Genomic DNA, 12,396 nt, shown 5'->3' with positions numbered 1-12,396 from the left:
TATCTATGATGTGGTCCAGAAAAAGAAGAAGAAAAAAAAAAGGATTTCAACAATAAAAAACACCAAACGAAAAGAAAATCATAAATCTGATCAAAGCATTCTTAGACAATAAACCAACAGCAGAAAAGAACAAAAAATGAATCTTAATCATGATCACCACATTCTTACAGTCTTTAATTCGCTGTTTGATAGAAGAAATCTGTGTATATAAACCCTTTAATTTGAACCTGGCCAACTGAACATCAATTCCTCTCCTCCTGCAGCATCTGTGTATATAAAGTATACACCATCTTCTCTGGCTTCCCAAAGGCAATTACGATCACACTTATCAGCATCCCTGTCGAACTTGTATATAGTAAAAGTTCCTTGTACCACATTGCCATTATCCTTCCACCAAGTCGCATCACACCAGAAGCGTGTTGTGCCTAAAAAATTGACTCGAAAAGTGAAAGTATAATTTTGTTGGAAAGGAATTTTATGGTAGCCAAGATTATCACTCTTAGATTTGCAGTTGACTTCAAGTATCCCATGTTTGATTTCGCTGGTCAAGTAAACATGTACTCGTTCCAAGATTTTAGTACTAGAGACAGATGAACATCCCAATAATAAGGCCAATGTGACCAAAAAAAGAGTAGGGACATGAATTCTACTGTTGAGGAAAACCATTGTGGCTGCTGTGTTGGTTTGTGTGGCTTGATGAACTGCTGTTTTTTGTATATATATTCAGTGAACAATAATTTAGGTTCTTATATGGCCAATCATCTAACTATTTAGGAAAGTGTCAACAATCTTTTATGGATTTTTATCGACCATTTAGGAAAGAAAATAAAAAGTTTATCATATTTAGGAAACACAATTAAACCTTAGGACAAATATGTATAAATCAAAATGTTTACATACAGAAGTTTCGTTTTTAAAAAAATTCGGCATATATCAATATGCCAGCACTAAAAAGCTAATATGTATCGGTACGCCGATACTCAAAATATCGAAAGATATCGCCACATATAAACACTGCAAAGTATATATATATATATATATTTTTCCTTTTCCTCATTTCTAACTAGGCAGCACTCCACCAATCACCTGATGCTGTTTTGTGGACAGCAAATAGTTGCTTGTCCACAAACATATTTCGTTTCTAACTAACATCTACATGTACAAAAAAAATTCAACGTTCTCATTTCAACACATTTCGAAATTTCAGTTTATTCAAACTTGTTTGATGAAATGCCTCAGAGAACAGTATTCTACAGTTTATTACATTTCACCATATATATACAATTCCATGATTCGAGCTTCCATTGAAAAAGGTTCCCCTACAAAAGCTCTACTTGATTATAAAGCTATACTCGTTTATGGAGTATTTAAACCTGATTATAGAACTATATCTTATGTACTTGAAGCTTGTAAAATGGTGTGTAGTGTTAACATTGCGTTGGAAACACATTCAAGGGTTATAAAATGTGGTTTTGAGTCATACCCATCTTTGTTATCTTCTTTGGTTGTTGTTTATGCAGTGTGTGGTTGGCCCGATTATGGTCATAGGGTGTCTGATGAAATTCCTGACTGGGGTTTTAGTGTTGTTTTAGGAAATGTGATTACTGGTAGTTATTTGAGAATGGGAGGGTTTGATGAAGCAAACCGGGTTTTTCGCAGAATGGGTCATAGAGATGTGGTTTCATGGAATACGATGATTGCGGGGTGTGTTAAAAATGCTCGTCCGAAGGAGGCTATAAGTTTCTTTCGTAAGATGCTTAAGTCGGGTTTTGAGCCAGATGGGTTCTCTTTTGCGTCTGTTCTTACAGCTTGTGGTCGACTAGGAGCTCTTAGTCATGGTGAGTGGATACATTCTCTAATGGTTGAAAGAGATGTTGAAATTAATTTCATATTAAGTTCTGCATTAATAGATATGTATTCGAAATGTGGGAACGTTGGAGCTGCTAGAGAAGTGTTTGATAGTGTTCGTAGAGATGATGTATCTGTTTGGAATGCAATGGTTACAGGGTTAGCTGTTCACGGGCTAGCTTCTGATGTGATGGCGATATATTCTCGAATGAAGGATGAAAATGTTTTACCTGACTCAATCACCTTTGTTGGAATATTAACTGCTTGTAGCCATTGTGGACTAGTAGAAGAGGGTCAACAATTCTTTGAATGCATGAAAACACGGTACTTAATTGAGCCGCAACTTGAGCATTACGGCACGTTGATTGATCTATTGGGCCGAGCTGGGCGTATTGAAGAAGCTTACAAAATGATAAAGGCAATGCCTATGGAGCCGGACATTGTTATATGGAGAGCATTGCTTAGTGCCTGTAGAAATCGGGGAATACCCAATTTTGGTGAAGTTGCTATTGATAAAATGACGCATCCTGAGAGTGGAGACTATGTGATGATGTCCAACATGTACTCTTCAGCAAGGAGATGGGACAATGCAGAAAAAATGAGGGAAGTAATGAAAAAGAATAAAGTGAGAAAGAACCGTGGCTTAAGTTGGATTGAGATTGGAGGTATCATCCACCAATTCAAGGCGGGTGATTGGTCACACCCTGAGTCTGAGACCATATATAGGCTGTTGGAAGGATTGATCAAACGGACCAAACTCGGTGGCTTTGTGCCTGCTGTGGAACTGGTATTCTTGGATGTGTCTGAGGAGGAAAAAGAGGCAAATTTAAGTAATCACAGTGAGAAGCTTGCACTGGCCTATGGGATCTTAAAGACTAGCCTTGGAACGGAAATTCGGATATCAAAGAATCTTAGGACTTGCTACGACTGCCATTCTTGGATGAAAATGGTTTCAAGAGTATTAAATAGGGTCATTGTCATGAGGGATCGAATTCGATTTCATCGTTTTGAGAGTGGTTCTTGCTCTTGTAATGACTATTGGTAGTCAACTAGGCATGATATGCACACAAGTGTAAATCCTTTTGAAATGTAATCAGAGTGGTACTTTGTCTGTTCATTCCAATAGAACAAAGTACGAAGCCTTGCTTGGGCTCATTGAGATAATCTCTTTCTTCCATCCTCTGCATTTCAACTACTCATCCCTTAACTAAAATCAAAGCTTCACCTTTTTGTCACTCTAATTACCCGTGGCCAGGTTACTTTGTGTGCTCTTTCATCCTAGTCAATAGTCAATGGTACCAGAAACTGAATCTTTGTTGATGCCTATGACATTTTAAACAAATATAATCTTTTGGATTAATTATTAATAAAATAAAAGAACTGGTTTTGGCTTATTTTATTGGGTTAGTTAGGGATACCCCTCCCTCCCCCCAGCAGCATGTTGGATCTTTGCAACTGGGGGATCTCCCTAATATTTTTGGAAGGGAAGAGAAGGGGGTGGGTGGGTAATGAGGGGTCATCCCTAACTAACCCTTCCTTTAGAACCTTAGTTTCATGAATTTGTTGTGGACTTATACTCGCACCATATTTTATTTTGTGATTCTTCGTTGTCATTATTATACTTCCACTAAATTGGCTCAACTCTCATTTCGAAAGGTATACTCAGGTTTACAATCTGTTTTTGTAGTGAGGATGCATTGTAGCGCAAGGTCCTGGCATTGATCAAAACTTGGAAGTTGGAACATGGATCATGCTAGCCCAGTTTCTTCAAGCTATGTATGGACATCGAACTCCAATAAATTTATTAATTTTTTACATTTTTCTATCAATTATCTCAATTGACATGTCAGTGTCATCGTATTTTGGAATTAGTAATAATTACGGCATTGAGTGTTTATTTTTATTTATTTTTCACCGTTGGATCTAGTAATGGAACTAAATACACTTTTCATTTTTCAAAATTTGTTATCTATTGTGTCTTGAGCTTTGAAGCCAAAGGAGAAACTAAATATGACTTGGAAGTTGGAACAGTCTTGATTCGTTTATTGGTGGAATTGCTATGGAGTTAAATTGATTATTTTGAGGTCCAGGTGTTAGATGTTGAGCGGAAACCAAGATTAGTTGTTTCTACTGAAATGGTAGAGGAAAATAACTAATTGTGGTACATTTTACTCGACATTTCTCTTTCTTTGATTTTTTTGGTATGTTTTTGTTTGAAAGTGGGAGTTCTTTTTATAATGTTTTCTGTATTCAGAAAAAGCAGTGTGATACATGTAGTGGCACTGCTAATATGCTTTTGTGGTTCTGTATGGGGCACAGTGACTTACTGACTCTTTATGTATATCACTATAATGGATACTAGATCCATTTATGTTTTTGATTATGAACCTTAACAATGTAGGCTTGCTCTTCTTAGGTAATAGAGTTGTAATGAATCTGTATCATATTATCCTGCTAATGTTGCATGCGTCAGTGAATAATTGTGCATCTAAGTTACCTAAGGTGCATTTAATATATGTTGATGTCTGTCACTAAAAATTGCAAACAATTTTTGAACTGTTGTAGCAAAGCTAAGAGAACTTGAGAACTGGATCTACTGTTAATTGTGCTTGCATACAGAGGATCTAGGTAAGTTTAATCTAGATGTTCATTTCAAAACAAGTACTCCCATATCTAAGCATATGTATAACACCCCGTCTTTTATTTTATTTTTTCTAATAATAATAAAGATAATAATAATAATAATAATAATAATAATGAAATAGATAAAACAGAGATAGGATATTCAGCAGTTACGGATAAAAGCCCGTAAGTAAGTAGATAAGTTTTAACCCTTGTTTTTCGGGGAGGTTTTTAAAAAACTAGAAAATAAAGTTTTCTCACGAGAGTTTCTGGGGGAAAAAAAACACAGCGAGAGTTTTTTAAAAAAAAAAGTTACTGAAATAAGAAAAGGTTTTGAACGAGGAAGATCGTCGTTTAGCTGCTTGATCGACCGGTCTTTTCGGGTTTTTCGGGTTCATTTATTCGGTTTATAAAAGGTGAGTAGTCGAAGTTTTTTTGTTATATTTGTTTATGCTATTCATATCGATATCTTGCATACTGTTTTCCATAATTGAGATAGTGTAAACCCCGTTAATGGTGTCGACTGATAAATACGAATTTCGCAGTACTACAGTATGTAAAACTCTGATAAAGTTGAAAAGTTAAATTGTCGAAGCCTTGACATCTTGACATCGGTTGCTAATGGCGTCGCCATCAGAACCAAACCGTCCCATATATTGTTGGTTGTGTTTGAATGATGGGTTTTGTTTAATTTTGTGGCGATGTTAACTGTTGTGGTTACCATTGAATTGTATGGTGGTTGTGGTGGGTTTTACTTGGTTGTTAGTCGTTGGACGGTGAAGAATAGAGTGGGGGCTGGAGAGCGTGAAAGGAAGCTTGGGAACCGACGCATTCATGGAGGTCAATGTCGATCCAGTGTGAAGGACGAATTTTGATAAACAATGATTTGGGTTTTTGGTAGGAATTAAAGTAGTAGGGGTTTTGTTGTAGGTTAATTTCGGTTAGTTGGAGAGGTGAGTGGTGGTCCGGGCGAAAGTGAAGCTTGCTTTGAGCCATTAATGGCGTCGGTTTGAAATTTTCGCAGTATAAAGAAATTTGGATTTTTGGATATCGGCAAATTGGGGTTTTGAAGGGGAGTGGAACGGTGGGGTTCATAGTGGAGATAGAATGGTGGGTGGTGGTGGTGATCGGTGGAAGGTGTGGTGAGGAAGAAGATGAAGCAGTGAATTTTGATTTGGGCTTGGGCCAAATCGTGGTGGGCTTATATGTTTTAACTTTTGGATTTTATTTTTGACTTAAGTTTAGACTATGGGCCTTAGGCTTTGGGCTTTTGGGTTAGAAGAGTTTGGGGATGGTTGACTTTGACAGTTGACCAGAGTTGACTTTGACTGTTGACCAGGGTTGACTTTGACCAGTTTGACCCAAATTTGATTTTTTCCTAAAATTATGATTCGGTCTATTAGGATAAGTCTAGGACTATTAGCATGTTTGACTCAGGATAAGACCTTCCCAAATATATTTGTGTACGTGTATTTACTGCTTTGTGATTTTTCAGTCTTTTACGATACACAACATTACGACACTTATACATCCATGAAATTAATAACGCGTAAACCAAAATTACTTGAAATAAGATATTCCTTCGTTCTCTGAAATAATATATGCAATAAAGTTCAATAATGCGTAAACAAAACTTACCGCACCTTTTTAGAACTCTCCACGCCTCAAGTTTTGGAATTTAGTTTTATGACTGATGATATCATATGTTAGGTGGGCATTTATTGAATGTGCCATAAATGACCCGTTAGCGTTATATAAGGGTATTCATTGAATGTGCCATGAATGACCAGATTGGTTGGACTGCCCTAAAGAGGAACTAAGGTATTCGCCTTGCGGGTTAGTTGTATTCCTTGAGTGTACATGAATGTAGGATTGGGTATTCCTTGAATGTGGCAGGAATGACCCAGGGCATTCATTGAATGTGCCATGAATGGCCCGTTAGTGATATGATAGGTATTATTTGAATGTGGCGGGAATGACCTAAGGTATTCATTGAATGTGTCATGAATGACCTGAGTTTTGTGCCCAAAGAGGCTGTGAAATATGTGTATGAAAGTCCAGAGGTGGCTATGATATTGTGGTATTCGGTGGGAGAGAGGCACACGAGGGAATGTGTGATTTGGCAAATGTGTGGAATGCAAATCGTGGAGTAGGTACTAAAGGGTGGGTGTATAAGAAAAGTAATTGATTAATTGATAAGAGAAATTGATTTGATTATGCAAGCGTGGTTGGGTTTACTTTTGAAGACATATAGGATATCTACTTATGTTATATACAAGTTCTAACTTTCTTTGCTGGGAGGGTAGGACTTAATAATATTTTAATGGGAGGGGCGGTCCTACCCTTATCTGACAATGGATATTAGTAAGTATTAGTTCAAGTATTTAGATATTAAAACGAAGTTATTAAAATGAGTTAATATAATGGAAGTTTTGCTTTGGAAGAAATTATGCGGTTGAGATGCCGGAACTACCTTTTTCCGGTGAGAATGATTAAGTTATGATAGAGTTAAAGTGTTAGTTGGATAAGAAAAAAGATTTTAAATGTTTATATGTGGTTAGTCTACTCATACCACAAATTTCATTTTCTTTGACCATGTTTGCTTTGTTTTTGGCTTAACGTGGGTGTGTTCTTAGGAACATAGGTGGAAAAGCGATGGAACATGGCGCGTGTGATGGGATTCGTGCACGGAGCGGTCCGTTAGTTTTCTTTTAGGTCTGATTCTTATTGGAAGGATGTAATAACGTAGTTTACCTTTTGCATGGCATGAGAACATGGTAGTGAGGAATTTTATTTCGAGAGTTTGTTTGATGTTTTATTTGGACGGATGATATCTTAATAAAGCAATGGCGGATAATTATTGGGATTATTTTTAATTTAAGTTGATTCTTTTATGACATGGCTGTTAGGGTTTTGTATGTGTAGTATCCCCCGTCATAGTCTGGTTTTAAACAAGTGAACCTAGTGATGTTTGAGATATTTATACTTCAAATATTCACTTTGTTATTGTTTAGAAATTCGGGCTGTGACATTTTTGGTATTGGAGCCTAGGTTAGCTTAGTGTTGGAAAGTCTAAGTGATCCTCGGATGTGGAATATAGGTTATATTATTGAGAGTTTTGGATATATGTGAATATTAATGGGAGTTTTGTTTGAACTGTAGATCATGGTTAAGACACGTAATGATAATACTACTGGACTTGCAGTGAACACTCCAGTACAGATGTCTGGAGGACAGTTGAATCAGTTGTTGCAGGCTATGCAGAATAACCATCCTGTTCAGGGAGATCCTTTTGCTAAGCGCAATAAGGAGTTTGGTACTCTTGGTGGGGCGACTTTATCGGGTGTTGGGAATGCGATCTTGTGAGTCTTGGATTCAAAGTTGTGAAAATGTATTTGTATGCGACTTCAGAGGTTGACCGAGGGTTGGCGAGGAGTTTGATGCCACCAACTTGATAGGCTTTGTTTTGGTGGCGAAGCTTTCACCCCTAGTCCGGACACTAGAACTTTGACTTGGGAGGACTTCAAGGTTAGATTTGAGAGTAAGTTCATTAGGAGGCGATAAAAAAGGTTGGCTCAGCAGTTCTCGAGTTGACTCAAGGCAGGAAGTCTGTATTTGGGTATGTGACCAAGTTTAATGAGTTATCGAGGTTTGCTCCCTATCTTGTGGATATTGACAAGAAGAAAACCAAAAGTTCATACGTGGGTTAGAGAGTCACTTGTCCAACAAGTTGATTTCTTTGATGGGGACACTTTTGATCGTGTGTTGGACTTGGCCTTGAGATATGAGGAGTAGAATGCACTAAGACCAGAGAGTCGGGGAAGAGGAAGTTTGGTGAGATACCGGTTGTTGGTCCTAGGCCTTTTGAGAGCAAGGCGGTAGAATAGGTTTAGGCCTTATGATATACCTCGAGGGTCCGTTTGAGGAGACCACCATTCCAGGGGTTTTAGGGAGGATTTCATCAGCAGGGTGTATACCGACCCCAGGGAGGATTTGCACAGCAGGGTGGTTATATAGCCCGAGGCGCATGGAGGCTATAGACCTCGGGGAATCGATCGGCCGGCGGGGTCCCGGACTTTGTGGTCGAGCTCGCTCTCTTCTTCGTATCGACCAGCATCATTACTTTTACTTGCACCAGCACCAATGCTCAGAGCCATAGTTCTGTTGAAAGGGGTTTGCGGGAGTTTAAGGAAATGGGGGCATTTATCTCGTTATTGCCCTACCAAACGGGGTGTCAATGAACGAGAACACCGATCCCACTTCGTCTTAGAGCCTATCGATTATGCCGGGACACAGGAATGTTGAAGGTACCTTTAGTTCATCTCAGTTTACATTCAGAGTTTTGTTTGATTCGGGTGCTTCACATTCCTTTATATCTCGTCAGTATGTTGAGAAAGAAAGTTTTAAAGTTATCATTTTATCTAAGCCCTTGTGTGTTGAGACACCGTTAGGAGGTTCATTTACCTTATATGACGAGTGCAAAGGTTTTAAGTTGTGTTTCTTAGACCGGTGTCTTTATGGTAGACTTGATCGTGTTGGGGTTTGAGGGTTTCCATTTCATACTTGGTATATGGATTTGGTTGACGCGTTATCATGTTACCTTGGATTGTCGTGGAGGGAGGTTATAGTGAATACACGGCATGCCGAGGTTGATTCACACTGTGTTAGTAAGGAGGACTTGGTGATGTCTAGTTTCTCGTGTTTCTATAGAGATACCCACGAGGGATATCGCGATGTGGAAGTAGTGAGAGACTTGAAGATGTTTTGAGGAGATTCCGTGGTTGCCACCCAAGAGGGAGGTGGAGTTTCGTATAGACTTATTCACGGGGACCGCACCGGTTTCAAAGTTGGCTTCTGAGTTGGCACCTAAGCTATTGGGCCTAAAATGAAAGTGCAAGTCGAGGAATTACTCAAGAAGGGGTAAGAGTTTAATGTTTAGTGTTTTTGTTTTGGCATAACCATATCTTTTTGAGTATATGGGTTTGAATCTTTTAAGGTGTGTATGACCCGGGTTCATAACGACCCGAAGCAACTCACCATGAAGTGCGCTGCTATTTTTTGTTTCAAAGAAGGATGGTACTTTGAGGATGTGTATTGACTTGTGGATTTGAACGGTGACTATAAAAATAAGTATCCGCTTCCTAGGATTGATGATTTGTTGGACCGGTTGAAAGGGGCTAAGATATTTTCAAAGTTTGATTTAAAATTTGGTTATTATCGGATGGGAGTTGAAGAGAAGAGTATTCCTTTGATCGCATTTAGAACTTCGGTATGGGTTGTATGAGTTTTACTGTGATGCCTTTTGGGTTGACAAATGCACTGCATTCTTTATGGATCTGATGAATCGTATTTTCAGGCCCTTTTTGGATAAATTTGTGATTGTTTTCATTGATGACATTTTAGTGTATTCACAAAACACAGAAAAACATAAGATGCATTTGAAGATAGTGATGCAGGCGTTAGGAAGCGAAGTTGTATGCTAAGTTTAGCAAGTGCCATTTTTGGGAAGAAGAAATTCGTTTCTTGGGACACGTGGTATCTAGTGAAGGGATTGCTGTAGACCCTGAGAAGGTTGCTGCAGTGAAAGAATGAAAATAACCAACCACCATTCTGGAGATTAGAAGTTTCTTGGGGTTAAATTTGGATATTATCGAGATTTATTGAGAAGTTCTCAAACTTATTGCGGCAGCTCACAAAGTTAACTAGGAAAGATGTGAAGTTTATGTGGACTAATGATTGTGAGAAGGCTTTCCTAGAATTGAAAGCAGAGGTTGACTCTGACTCAATTCTAGTAATCCCGACTAGAGGCGGAAAGCTAGTGGTTTTTACAGATGCTAGTGGAACTGGTTTGGGTTGTGTGTTAATGCAAGATCAGAAGGTGGTGTCGTATGCTTCACGACAGTTGAAGATACACGAGAGACGTTATCCTACTCATGACCTGGAGTTAGCGGCAGTGGTTTTTGCTTTGAAAGTGTGGAGACATTATTTATATGGTGAGAAGTTCGAGCTTTACACAGATCATAAGAGTTTGAAGTATCTTTATTCATAGAAAGAGTTGAATATGAGACAGCAGAGATGGATGGAGTTCATAAGTAGCTATGACTTCGAGATTCAGTATCACCCAGGCAAGGACAATGTAGTTGCGGATGCACTTAGTCGATTGCCTAGTGTTTTGACCACTCTTATGGTGCAAGAGTGGAAGAGTTTAGAGACTATAGCAGCTTATGATGTCCGGACTACACCAGATACAGATGAGGGGTATATATGTAGTTTGGAGGTTAGGCCGGTGATTTTCAGTAGAGTGATTGCCATGCAGCACAGAGACCGATTTCTTTTGAATCGGTTAGATGATCTGGTCATTGATATTTTAGATGATTGTCCGTCTGAGTGGGCAGTTGATTCTGAGGGAGGATTGAGATTTCATGAGAGATTGTGTGTACTAGATGATGCAGAGTTAAAGAAAGAGATATTATATGAAGCTCATCGTTCTCGGTTTACAATTCATTCTGGAGGAACGAAGATATACCAAGACTTGAAGAGGACCTTTTGGTGGGAAGGAATGAAAAGAGATGTCGGAGAATATAGTGAGGAATTTTATTTCGAGAGTTTGTTTGATGTTTTATTTGGACGGATGATATCTTAATAAAGCAATGGCGGATAATTATTGGGATTATTTTTAATTTAAGTTGATTCTTTTATGACATGGCTGTTAGGGTTTTGTATGTGTAGTATCCCCCGTCATAGTCTGGGTTTTTAAACAAGTGAACCTAGTGATGTTTGAGATATTTATATTTCAAATATTCACTTTGTTATTGTTTAGAAATTCGGGCTGTGACAATATGGGAGGAAACTTTCTACATTTTCCATATAGATAATTGGTTAGAAACCTCGACCAAGATTCTGTGTAAGATTTCATCAAAGGAAACAAAAGTAGCATAAGTTCTAAACCTGTCTATTCTTTAGTGAGACTCTACTGCTATATAAACCACGGCGGTTCCAGTGATACAGTAATAATCATAGGGATCCCATAATCATATACTTCTCTGTTTACTTGTATATTGAAAAAAAATGGCAATATCAGACGAATTGCTTACCACATTGGATAACAAGAATCAGTATTTACGCATACAATCTTTACATTGATTTGGTCGCATGACTCTCATGTTCTCTTGAACTCTTAATTTCTTCTCTGGTTTGTATGTACCATTTCTAATAAGTTTTATTTATTGTTGTTTCAGCAAAGATGCATTGGTTGTAAACGCGTATACTATATACAGTCTCATCTCAACAGGAGTGGAAAATCTTCGAGGAACTGAACTAGTGTAGACAATGGGAGCGGTTCCTGGCAGAACTCGTATAGGACTGGGAGCTGTCGCTTAGCCAAAACAAATCAAAGCAAAGCAAAGCTTGCAAGAAGTTTAAAACGAGACATGCAGAGCATGAACATATCAAGAACATATCAAAACTCCATTCGCTCGATTTTTTAGGCTTCATAAGCTAGATACGTGAAGCTCAAGCCAAAGACCTGATTGTGAAGTCTACCTGACATACTGCAAACACTCAAGTTATTTGAAATTTGACAGAAATTGCTGCGATAATTAAACAGAACTCGTAATAGTAGTACTGAATCGAATTGTTATAGGGAATACCGTGACAACAGGACTGTAGTGATGGAGCGACCCAAATCAGATGTGAAAATAATTGCCCAGGGTAAATTTCATTATAAGGTCGTTCAATCTTCCCATCTTCCAAGTTGAAGATTCCTGTGTCACATGAACGGCCATATATGTCGAAATGGTCATCTGTAAAGTAGATACAATTTGGTTTGCATTCTGGAAATTGAGAAGTTGAGACAGACACGGATGAATTGTTGCCAAGAAACAATGCATGCCCGTCTAAGCTCTTCACCTCAATCCAATCGTCTCG

The 12,396-nt window shown here is 38.3% G+C and overlaps 1 protein-coding gene across 2 annotated transcripts; it reads left to right on the top strand.

Moving 5' to 3' along the window:
- The first annotated feature begins 790 nt into the window (after positions 1-790).
- LOC147522898 (Tetratricopeptide repeat (TPR)-like superfamily protein) lies at positions 791-12,212 on the top strand. Of its 2 annotated transcripts, XM_086595910.1 has the most exons (4): positions 791-3,008; positions 3,536-3,624; positions 4,414-4,476; positions 11,709-12,212. In XM_086595910.1, exon 1 carries the CDS (start codon positions 1,157-1,159, stop codon positions 2,891-2,893), a length of 1,737 nt encoding a protein of 578 aa, XP_086452036.1. In that variant the 5' UTR covers positions 791-1,156; the 3' UTR covers positions 2,894-3,008; positions 3,536-3,624; positions 4,414-4,476; positions 11,709-12,212. The 2 variants fall into 2 exon arrangements, with proteins under 2 accessions (XP_086452036.1, XP_086452025.1); XM_086595899.1 differs by lacking the exon at positions 4,414-4,476.
- Positions 12,213-12,396: the final 184 nt, after the last annotated feature.

The sequence above is a fragment of the Coptis chinensis genome, chromosome 1 (genome assembly GCF_015680905.1).
Source record: "Coptis chinensis isolate HL-2020 chromosome 1, ASM1568090v1, whole genome shotgun sequence".
NCBI lineage: Eukaryota > Viridiplantae > Streptophyta > Magnoliopsida > Ranunculales > Ranunculaceae > Coptis > Coptis chinensis.
Note: the sequence above shows the minus strand (reverse complement) of the source record. Positions and strands in the feature narration are given on the sequence as shown.